The sequence below is a fragment of the Necator americanus genome, chromosome III (assembly GCF_031761385.1).
Source record: "Necator americanus strain Aroian chromosome III, whole genome shotgun sequence".
Taxonomy (NCBI): domain Eukaryota; kingdom Metazoa; phylum Nematoda; class Chromadorea; order Rhabditida; family Ancylostomatidae; genus Necator; species Necator americanus.
Window position 1 is genome coordinate 13,008,919 of NC_087373.1, and position 12,142 is coordinate 13,021,060.

At 38.1% G+C, this 12,142-nt stretch overlaps 1 protein-coding gene across 1 annotated transcript in view; it reads right to left on the bottom strand.

The window, feature by feature from the left end:
- The window catches only part of RB195_009426 (uncharacterized protein), a gene marked incomplete at both ends in the record, with an annotated part of 33,191 nt that overhangs the window by 10,971 nt on the left and 10,078 nt on the right, over nt 1–12,142 (bottom strand). The window contains 2 exons of the mRNA XM_064189973.1: nt 5,993–6,074; nt 10,304–10,436. Coding sequence (XP_064047556.1) covers nt 5,993–6,074; nt 10,304–10,436 — 215 coding nt within the window. The remainder of the gene's footprint in view (nt 1–5,992; nt 6,075–10,303; nt 10,437–12,142) is intronic.

Genomic DNA, 12,142 nt, shown 5'->3' on the forward strand with positions numbered 1-12,142 from the left:
GATGGTAGTAAGTAAAAGTAATAATAGAGATTAGTACATCATTAAATTTCTTCTAGTTTTTTTTTGTTTGTATCTTGTCGGGCTGCATTTCAACCATTTAAAAACGTAGTACAAGAAAGATGCAAGAAAATCAAAAAGCAAAGGCTTGTCCATAAACTTCTGGAATTTGCTATTTATTGAGGAAAATAATAGCTCTAAAAGAAAAGATATCTAGGAATATTTCGAGTTCTTCATCGTCATGATGGAAAGTGAGGAGTTAGAAGGTAGCGAATACCTAACTAACTCATTCTGCACAATTAGCATCTATTGAGTATGGCTTGTTTTCATCACGGAACAGAATTCTCGGGAAATTCATCCACTTTCTGCACGGATAAATTAACAACAAATAACAGGTGATGAATAAATTAGCTAGAAAATAAAAACAGGTACATATAAAATTATATAACACATGGCAAAGCACAACAACTCCGTATTTAAAGACAACCAATGTTTGTCTACAAATAATGATACTAAAATGTGTAAAATTCAAACATTCCTTGTATTTAAAGATCGCAACTATATATTTGATACCATGCAAAATATGGAGCGTCGGGTATTTTCGCTTTTTGTTGTATCAGCATAAAAACAATTGGGATTTTATTTGCTGCAACAGAACTCATGTTAAAGACGTTTCCAACATGCAAAATATACCTTCAACAAACTTCTGCAAAGCTTTCCTTTGATCTTCCACCAGATCAAAGAAAAACTACGCTGTTCCCACTAACTCTTTTTTTGGTCTTTCTGGCTACTATACTATACGGCTATTAGCACACATTCCTACGCTTGTCGCAAAAATTCAACTGATGGTCTCCTCGCACTCTGCTGAACAGAAAATCACAAAATCACGTACATGACACTTTTTCATTCCTAAAAAATTTTCTTTAATCTCGTGATTTCTAAGGATAATTTAGGGTGACAGTAGTCATTCAGTAACAAGATGCATTAATTTAAAAGCATATATTGAAAGTATCTAACCCTTTGAAAATCCCTTTTCTGTAAAAATTATAAACAATTATACAGAAACAGCTACAAAAAATTTACTGTTAATGATCGTACATTCACTTTTCAAAGTAAGTCCCGAAGGTCTGCTAAGCTTCCATATAAGTTCTTTCAATTCTTTGAGTCACGGAACTTTTGAAAAAGCAACCCTTTGACAAGAAAGTCGACCAAAAGTTCGAAAACGAAAAAAAAACGGAAATTCGCGGTTTCTGTGGGAAACTTGTCATCAGCACACTTTTGTATGTCATACGAATCTCACAGAGAATGCATTTGATCTCTTCAACAGAGAATCTTCTCTCGTTTCCACAGAGCAGATAACTTCAGCGCTTCTTTTCAGCACAGATCTCCACCGTATATATACATCCCTTAGAAGAAAACAGTTATAGTGTAATATATCACGTACATCGGTAATACCTCAACTTTTTTCTAATTTTGAATGAAAAACCTCTCTGGAACCACAGGTAATAGATTATTCTACATAGCTTCCTGAAAAATTGCTGAAACACAGCGGATATCACACAGTAAAATGTAAGGAGCAAGTGAAACAGCTCCATTTCCCTTTTCTACGACACAAAAATCTGAGGCATCGATTCTTCCAGATAATGGGATATGTAAGGCCAGATAATGATATTAGCACAGGTGTTGCCTTGAAAATGACTTGCATGTAAACCTCGCAGTGTATTTTATTTTCTTTTCATATTTTCCTATTTTTTTCATGTGGAAATATGTTTAACGGCACATTTTCATCCGGGTGTATGCCACGTCAGCATCTTTGCTACTGGTGTTAGCAAATTCCAACTAAAAATTTCACATGGTTACAAATTTGCTCACTCCGTTTCTTTCTTATACATCGCTTCCCCACGAATAGTTCGTTTTAAAGGTCTCTTTCTCCTTAACTTATTGTTTTTCCTTTCCTTTTGCACTTTGTCTCCGTTCCATTACTCACATTCATTTATAAATTCGTTTTATTATTTATATAAAGGACCATCAGTGTCGGCCAGTAGAGATCAAGCCATAATTTCACATGCAAAAGGAGAGACTCCTTAGAAGTGACAAGCTGAAGCATTGAAATAAAAGGACAAAAAGGATGAAGTCTCTGGCGTCTTAATCCGCTTGGGACGCGTCGACGCGTTTTTATTGCAATTCGCAATCGTTGAAGTTTTGGAACACTTGTTGAGCTTTACAATGATGACTTGCGGGGGCCACCCGATGTATCAAGTCAGTTCTTTCATTTCAAACGATTCGAACAAATTTGGTGCTAATTTATCGACCCCGGAGAGGTGAAAGGGTTGGTTGACATTGGACGGGTTCCGAACCATCGATCGTGCAGTCACAGTGGACCTTCTCCCGATTGCTCTACACCCACCCTTGAAGCATTGAAATGTAGAGGGAAAATATGTTCAGAACTGTGGGTCTACGTGGCCTGGAGACTTACAAGATTATACAAAATTCTAAAGTATTCCGTTGTTAAAGTGATCAAACTAATTGGAGTACATCCTAGCACAGCAGTACTGGACCACATGGAGGTGTGCTCTTCGTTATTGCTTCTTCACTCGTTGCTCATGTTCGCAGCAAATGGTACGTAATTGCACAAAAACGTTGAGGAGATGTACACAACGCACACGTGTGCACTTGTTTACACCGGCGAGCGAAAAAGCGGTAGAGTAGAAGGAAAAGATGTATCCCTCACTCACTGTAAAATGTTCTCATTCGAGTAAAAATACGAGTGCAGCGCACATGATACCGCAAAAAAAAGTGGGCGGGCGGCGGAAAAAGTGACGAATTTTTTTTGCACAAAATCCACATATTTTCAAACCAAAAAATCGACTATTGTAATAGTTGAAATTATAAAATTATTATTAATGTTGTTTTTCTTTTTGAAATCTGTTTACTGCTGCTGTAAGTGTGTAGGTCAAGGAGCAAAAAAGAAATTTAGCCATACTTTTTCCGCTAAAGTGTAAAGTTGTTAATCACTCAAGTAATTAGAAGAAATAACCGGAATGTCATTTTTTTTGTCGATGCCGCTATCCATCTGTCTAATTGACACGATGTCCTTTGCAATGGATTGAGTCATAAGCAATTTCCCGTAATGTTTGTGTCGAATTCCTAATTAATCAGAAACTTATGAATAGTTATAAAAACGCCTAATTAAAAGATGTGGTTGAAAATGAAAATCACAATCTTCCTAACCAAAATGATTTCTTTTTTTTTCAAAAGTACACGTTATGGGTACCGTAACATATATAAATCTGAGCTTTGGTGAGGTCAACTAGTATACGATATAACCAAAAGAAAAACTCATCCTTAATTATGTCCACCTGCGTCTATCTTTTCGTAAGAAGTACGCGACTATGCCAGCAATAAAGCAGCAAGAGATTTCTACATGATAGTTAAGGTAGTAAATCACTATCAAATATGTAAGTACCACGAAAAAATAGAAAAGATAAAAATAGATAAGAGAAAATGGAGAAGAAAATACAAAAAGGCCAGCTAAGATTTGATTGGAGGTATTTTTACCCTAAGGTGAAAGGGTACAAGGGTTTAACTCCTAGAAATCCGAAAACATGCAAAATATGTACCAAACATGAATTTTCCCCAATTTCCAGCCTCATCTCATACATTTCGGAACGATTGAATGCGCACGTGACCATTTCTATTTATTACTTTCATTTCCGCAGTGTAATGCATCATGTACATATCATATGGTCATATAAAAATGTTTTTAGCCGCACGTTGTATCTTATAAAATTCGACAGAATTTTCGTTGTTTCGAATAAAAGACAGAATTGTAAAATTACAGGATGGATGTAAAGTCATAAAATTGTCCTGAATATAAAGTTTCCAGCAATCCAATTCGCCATATGCTATGCTGGACCCCTAAGAAAATATCTATCTATCGATGTAACATGAAGGCGTAGGGCAGCGTTTTAAGAAATATCGTGCGCAGGACTCCCTGTTTGTAAACCACGGAGTTTTGCGCACGGTGTTGCGCCGAATTTTTTGCGTAGTGGTTAAACCTACCGTTAATTTGAGAACTCTACTGTTTTTGCTTTTCCTAAAAAGCATAAACACGGAATATCAACAATATCGGGAAATGACGAACTGGATACAATTGCAGTGACAGGTGATAATGCAAATGAAACATTCTGCAATTGATAGATCCATTCAACAACTATTTAAATTGGAGTTATGGGCCAAATGTAAGTATTAAGGCACCCCTTAAACAATTTCAAAAGCACTAGAGGGGTAGTTTTCGTTACAGATAAATGAATTCTGGGAAATAGGCAATGGAAGTTTGATGGACAACAGAAAGAGAGTTGTGGAAAATAAAAAATATGGAAAGATAAGCTCAACCACATAATCTATGGGAAGACCTAGCAGTACCTGTTTCTTTTCGAATGAGCCCTCTATTCTAACAAGTCAACAAAACGAACCATGAAGTAGTCGAAAAAAAAGCCTCCAAAAATAGAGTAATCCTGGCGATCAAGGAGAAGGAAAAAGAGAAGAATCGGAGAAGAATCAAAGAAACCTGTATCAGTGACGTAGTTTGAATGTAATTAATACCGATAAAAGCAGTGAAGCTCTAGTAGGGTCCTGTATGAATCATGTTTATCATTCACCATATGGTTGTTAATTTATTCATCTTTACTCACTGGTTACAATCCTAATTCCCTTACTTTTCATGCATCTATATAAGGCTATCTTCGCAATAACCCTCTCCATACGCAGAATCGGCTCTGTTCCGGCCTATGGCACAATTCGGAAGGGAACAATGGGCAATTAGTCATGCTTCAGCGTCGCTTAGTTTTCAACAAAGAACGCCGGAAAATGATTTGTCATAGTAATCTTAGATAACTTTCAGGAAAATATGAGACATTATGGGATCTACCAACATGGAGGCGATTTTTTCTGCTTCGACATGTTTCTAATGAAGATGTATACTGGAGCGGGCACGAGATGCTACACCATGCTTATTACGGTCAAGACGCTTAGTAAATATGAGAAAACTACCTCGAGCTGTTATTTACTTCGTAGAATTTTTCATTCTCAGAGTAGCTTTGAGTGTGTGAGTGAAGTTATTTCCAATGAATGTAAATATTCTTTGGAAATAACTTCACTCCAACACATTGGAGTAGTTCGACTTTGAAACTTTATAGTCTTTCTGAAAACTTTTGACATTCACCCCAAAAAAATCCTACTTCTTAAAAAAACACCTTCGGATTGCAATTGTGCTTTCAGCGATGAAAACTTCGCAAATTTCCGACAGAGCTTTATTATTTTCCAAACGCTTGGATGAGTAAATGCCTGCAGTAATGGTTGAAATTGAATATCACGCTATTATAAAATTTTTTTTTCACTGAAAAGCAACTCCTATGCAACATTTAAAGCGAGTTAAGATTCTCCCTACTTCCCGAACGACTTATTTTTCGCGGGAGGAGGTCAAGTACTACTTGATTGAACTGAAAGAGTTAGAGAATCGTTACCGAAAAAAAAAACCAGTTTGAAAGGGGACCATGCCAAGGAATGAATCTGATATTGACGTCACAACAGGTAACTTTGTGATAGATTTCGAAGTTTTTTTTTCTACCACCATAAGTAGTATCGCACCTATGTCGGGACATATTACTCTCACAGCCCGTCCCTGATGTAAAATTCAACAGCAGCCTGAGAATCTCTCATGATTCGCAATTAGTAGTGACATATTTATTGGCTGAGAGGGGTGAGTGAAAACGCAAATGGCTTGCCAGTTAGTGCGAATTCTAAGAAATCACGAAACGCAAATTAGTGTATCGATTTGGAGTAGAAGTCTAGCAGAAAACTCGTACTATCCAGCTTAAAGCGAAAAAGATCGAGGAACGAGGAAGTGAAAACTTCAAATATGACCAAATAGAAACGAAAATAATAATATTCTACTAGAATATAAAGTGATTAAGAACTAAAAAAAAATGCTCACCTTGTTTTAGTGTATGGATATGCATTCCATGCCTCTTCATGGGCTTCAAGCGCACTCGTGGGGAGAATACTTCGAATCCATACTGAAAAAGAAGCAAATTTTCTAAAGATGATGAAATACACTTTACTGCAGTATGATTCGATCTGAGTCAGAGTGTTTCATTAGTTCCATTTCATCTCGAACCCAAAAACAGTTCACGGGGTAAACAATAATTATCTTCGTGATTTCCAGCCAAGTTTCTCCAGTAGATAAATTGCGTAAGGACAGTTCCTTTCCCACACCATGTTGGTATGGAAGGACAACAAATTAGAACCAAAAACAACCCATTTCTAGAGGAATCGTTACATTTTTAAGCACATATACAATAGTCGGAGCCGGTGCTCCGACCACCTTCACTTTTGGACGATTGACGTAGGTACCAACTTCACTTCTGGATGGTTGGTTAAAGGATCCTCATCAGTTGAGATGCACTCCTTCACCTGAGCAAGGGTCGGCTCCTCCCTATCGAACCCATGGTTCTAAAGATAAAAGGAATAGTTATCATTCCGTCATTGGAAACCACTAATAAAGTGACGGTGTCAAGATCAGTCAGTTAGCTCACGCTATCATTGTTTTAAAACACGTCAAATGGTACCTACAATTTTATGTTAAACTTAAATCCACATCGAGAACAGCAAGTGTTTCTTCATTTACGGACTTGCTTCCCGTAGGGAATCACGTCAATCAAGTTTTCAATCTTCACGGTTGTTTTGTGCTTGATGGCATCAGTGCTTCGAAGCGGTAAACATAATCAAGTCCACGGACATATACCCACTCCAGTACACATTTAGACAAGGAATATCTTGATGTTTAGTGGGTGGGTGTTGTAGGGTGAGGAATGGCTGAGGTGCAGTCGTTTCATACCAGAACATAGCGGTGCCTACCAGCAGCAGTAGTGCATTGTGTAAATGCACCAGACATCTTAAATTTTTAACTCGGCCAACTCAAAAGTACCGTTCTTTCCTGGAAATTCCCCTTTTTTCAAGGCCCTGAACGACATAACAGCATGGGGATTGAGATAGATGACGGACATATGATACTCATTACTGCCATAACATGTCAGGTGACTCCAGATGTCTGCCACAAAAGTATATTCACATGATTGTTATGGCTATGGAATGAGAATCATGGGATGCCTATATAGAGATTCTTTATCCATATTTATTGCAAAGTTCGCACAACTGCACCTGAAATGCGTAAATCGAGAGTTAATGGACCTCGGTAATGTCCCATAGGTCCCTCTGCACATAGAGGATTTACCGACTGACCAAGCACTCCACAGTTGTATTCTTTTATTAGTACAGTATTAGTATTTTAGTTTCAGTTATTTATTAGTATATTTTATTTATTTATTCATTTAGCAGTATTTTATTATTCATCATCAGACTCAATTTAAATGAAACATGCTCTACTCATGAAGAGAAATTCCGATTGAAATACGGTGAAAAAACAGGAACAATCCAATTATCTGCCCTGATTAATAGTCCCGATTCCTGCTACAAGTATAGTAAACAATTAAAAGACACATCTGACAGCCTTCATGAAAACCGCAGCAGTGAGCCCAAACAAATGTGTAAACAACCAGTTTGGAAATAATTCCTGCGAAATGTACAGTGGTTTCTCCTCTTTATAACAGATGTGTCATGTCTTTTACTGTATAGTGAGCACATATGGCGAAAAATTACAGATTCACCCTAAAAGAGCTCGTTTCTGCAATTTATTTCCCATCATTTGAATGGCTTCACAGTAACATCGTTAGGTTGATGGAGGAATCTTGAAAAGATAAAGGATAAAGTGACTGATGTTAATCAATCCACCTGGGACGCCCCAACGCGTTCCCGTACGGTGGAATCTTAAATGTTGTGAAATATTCCCGCAGATTTGATGAGGCCTTTCATTGGATTCATATATATGCTCTATTGTGGATAGTCGGGTTAAAATCCGAAACTCGGTGCAGTTGCGTAAGTGCTCAGCTCGAAGAGGTGCGATGAAACTAGCGGTTGTGATCAAGGTGGGATCCTCTTCTGCACTCTGAGTTGCTCAAACCTTGAGCACAATCGCGTCGCCTCGAGCGTAGCCCCTTACGCAACTGCACCAAAGCTCACGTTGTTTTTGACCGACTGTGTGAAAGTTTAAAGTGGCAGTGACGCAAATGCTTTGTGGTACGCATCTGTTCGAAGGTGAAAAGTAACATTAAAAAAAGCTTTTCAAAGTTGTAATCATGGAGTTTACAACAGGCATCTGCGTAACTTGTTGACCACTCTTAAGGGATAAAAGGTTGTTGACGTCATGAGCATATCTGAAGCAGACAATTATTCTAATGTTAAGGCTACAGCGGGGTTGCGTTACGTTACGTTCGTTGCACTGCTTATCATGTATGACAGAGACAAATGAAGGAGGAAACGAGAAATAAAGCTTAAGAAACCAAAAATCACACTAGTGAAATATATTTTAGAGAGAGACAGGTCCATTGTTCTAATAGAAATATAAATGTACGCTCCTTCTTAATTATAAAAAAAGACAAGGGAAAAATGTAGTTGGGGCGGGAGAGAAGAGGCACTCACTGGCGCCCTTATTTCTGCAAGTATTATCTTACTTTTTTCTCATAATAACTTTAGTTTGCATGCCATAGATTTTCTAAGACGCTCAATGCTTAGGGTCCCGATTGATTTAGTTATTTACTTTCAGAAATAAGAGCGCCACTGAATCCCCCACACCACCAACTACATTTTACCCAACGATAGATAAATTACATTTTCATTCGATAAAACCATCTAAGCGAACGAGCAAAGATCTGGATGACTCAGGTGTCCGTTGAATTTCGTTCGAAGTTCGAATACGCCAGATCTACTAACTGGAAAGTTTTACAACGATCTGCTAAACAACATACTACTCCTCAAATGATGCTTTGGCGCTGCAGTAAGAAACGTGACGAACAACTTGAAAAAAAAAACACCTCTTCACTCAACTTACACTGGTACTGAACAAAAGGCAAAGTAGTAAGTACAAAGCAGACTCTGATATCAAGGTCTTGTCGTGTCAGGAGCAAATAATCACGGGATAAAATTGCTCAATAGTTAGAAGACCAAGTACAATCAGAGGATATCCCTTAATATTTATTATATTTATAATTTATTTTATTTTACCGTATTTTTACCTATTTATTTATTTATTAACTGTTCATCGGAGTATTTTCAACATTGGATTTTCCCACTAGTAATTACGATTTAGGATTTAATTGGCAAATTTCGCGGCAAAAACGCGACACACTGATTGCAGATCTAGATATCAGAAGCCTCAGTTTACACGACGAGGCAACTCCTTACACCAACAAGATTGTCGAAATGAATAGATTATAGCGAAATCTGGTTTCTATCTGCTAATTCTATGAATATGAAGAGTTCCTTTGTCAGATAAATTGATCACTGCTTTTTTTTCCTCATGCCTTTTTCCTCATGGTTCTCATGCCTCTGATGGGTTTGCAATGCTTGGGTATGTTTCTGTGAAACCTCCAGACTATACTCCGAAGATACCTACTATGGATACGTACTTAAGAGATTATTATACAATCATACATGAGATAGTCGGAGCCGATGGACCCCTTTCACTTTTGGATGATAGGTCAAGGGACCTCAACCCTTTGGCACGGTTAGCGAAGGGATTCTCATCACTTGAGGTGCACCCCATGCGGACCATCTTCACCTGACGAGGATCCGACTCCTCCCTATCGCACCCATGTATACGATATGATAGCTACTTAGGAAAGTTTCACATAGAAATTTTCCCCTAATGGTTTTTCTAACCAAAGTAGCAGCAAGCTCTTGTGTCAAGGCGTAATTGCATCAAGTGCAATTACTCACTGGCGATAATTGCATACTAGCGAAAAGCACTCAGACGTGGTGCAATCAGAGGATATCCCTTAATGTCGGTTAGATGCAACGTTTATAGACAGATTTCTACGCGTAACTCCTGGGGTTTGGGATTGCTGTCGATACGTTGATATGGAAACTTTGTTTTTGAGGTTCTGAAACGATGCCAAATGACGTCCGTCAACAAAACCACCATAAAAATAATGTTCTCTTTGTTCAAACGCAGGTTTAATGGGCACTTGTTTTCTGAGAGAACGATGGCCAGAAATCCAATAATAAGATCAAACGAAAGGACTAATCGGAAAAATGCAAAACACAAAAACGAATAAAGAAATATGAGCTTCTCTAGCGAGAAGCCACATATGTACTAACAGAAGAACAAAGCGCTAAGACCAATACAAACCAGGTATTTTACTGCCGATATGGTAGATTTTGAATGTGTATTGTCCGGAACCGCCTGGACCATCCTTATACGGCTTATTGCTAAGAATCACCACACCGCTGTCCTTGCCATGCGAATCCAAACGACTCTTCTTCTGAAATGTATCAAAGATAAGCAGTAAGGCAAAAGTAATAAAAGTTCTTGGTTGAGGTAGTATTTAGAAATAAATAGAAAGAAATAGAAAATTTAAAAAATTAGGAATAGAAAATAAATAGAAAGTGTTAAAGAACATCAAATTCTCGGAAAGTTCAAAATAAATCCACTTCTGACATTGAAGAATTAAAATGTTTACAAATTATAATTCACAAATAAACGAAGCCAGAACTTCCGTTGCACTCCTAATTCTAATACTATATTCACCGCTCATTCACCGAAAAAAAAAACAGCATTTGAATGTTTCGCGGGAAAAGTGCGTACATACATGAGAAGGGAACATTATTTGTGAATCCAAGTAGAAGTGCAACATATGGAGCTTTTCTGCAGGACTGGAAATCCGCATGGAAATCATTCCTAGAGAACTTCCTGGCTGCTCTCCGGTGACCTATGTGTGGTGGCAACAAATAGTGTAGTAAACGTATCTCTGCACATACATTTATGCTTTTTCACAATAGGATGTCTTTATGTCCCACTTTATAAGTAGAAAAAAAAACATTTTTCATCACATTCAAATAAAGCAATCGAGAAAATTGGTATGGTCACAAGAAAGAGAGAAGAAAATGGAATTTGAATTTCTGAAATGTGAAGGAAAGTGGAGCACACGGGAACAATGAAATTCTGAAGAAGATTATGGTTGGAATTATGCACATTTATATTCTATGTAGTTCATACAAATTCTTCTGGACACTTAACACATACACATGTAAATGAATTGTGTGGTGCATTAATGGGGCCTCGTTAAGCTCCGCAAGGAACATGGATGCGGCTTTCCTTTAGCAACACTAAAGGTCGAGCGCGTACGTAAACATACGCACATATTAACGAGGTTATACGTAGGTACGCAGAGGTGGGCGTGGCGCAGTCGGTTGTGGGTTCGTTGTATCCACACGGTCGATGGTTCGAAACCGCCCTAGCGCAAACCAAGCCCTTCATCTCTTCGGGGTCGATAGATTGGTACCAGACCTTTCCGGGAGGAAAAAAAACACTGACTTTCTCATCGGCTGACCCCCGCAAGCCATTATGTAGGCCAACACGCGTTCTAAAACCTCAACGATCTCCAGGAAAACGCATTGGCGCATCCCACGTGGATTGATACGCCAGTGACTTTATCCTTTTTATATATTACACCGAAAGGAAATCGCAATTCCTATTTTTCTATGAAGCTGTTATCAGATAGGGAGGTGAGACTTTACCATCAACTGTGTTCCAGGAAAAAGCAGCCATAACATTGTTCTCTTAAACATTATCAATAAAGCAGATAAGAGAATCCTTTCTTTATCTTATTCTACAAAAAGTACAATCACTGGTCTGCATTTTTCAGTGATCTCTGTAGGTAGCAAAAGTACTTGAAGGAAGTTTATTTTGTATGCGAATCGGCTCCTGTTTCCGCTCCTCTCCAGCGTTTAATTGTTGCCGAATCTCAAGTAAATAGCTCGAGAAAACCTCTAGAGGATAAATGAAAAAATGGCTGACGTTGATCAATCACTTTCGGATGCGCCAACACGTTCGACATCAATTTATAATCGTAGAAGTGTACGAAAGCGTACGCGGCCCAAACACTGACTTATGGGAGCTAACCAAACCAATAAAATGATGTTTTGTGATCTCCCAATCGATACGAAGTACAACCCCGAAATGGTGGAA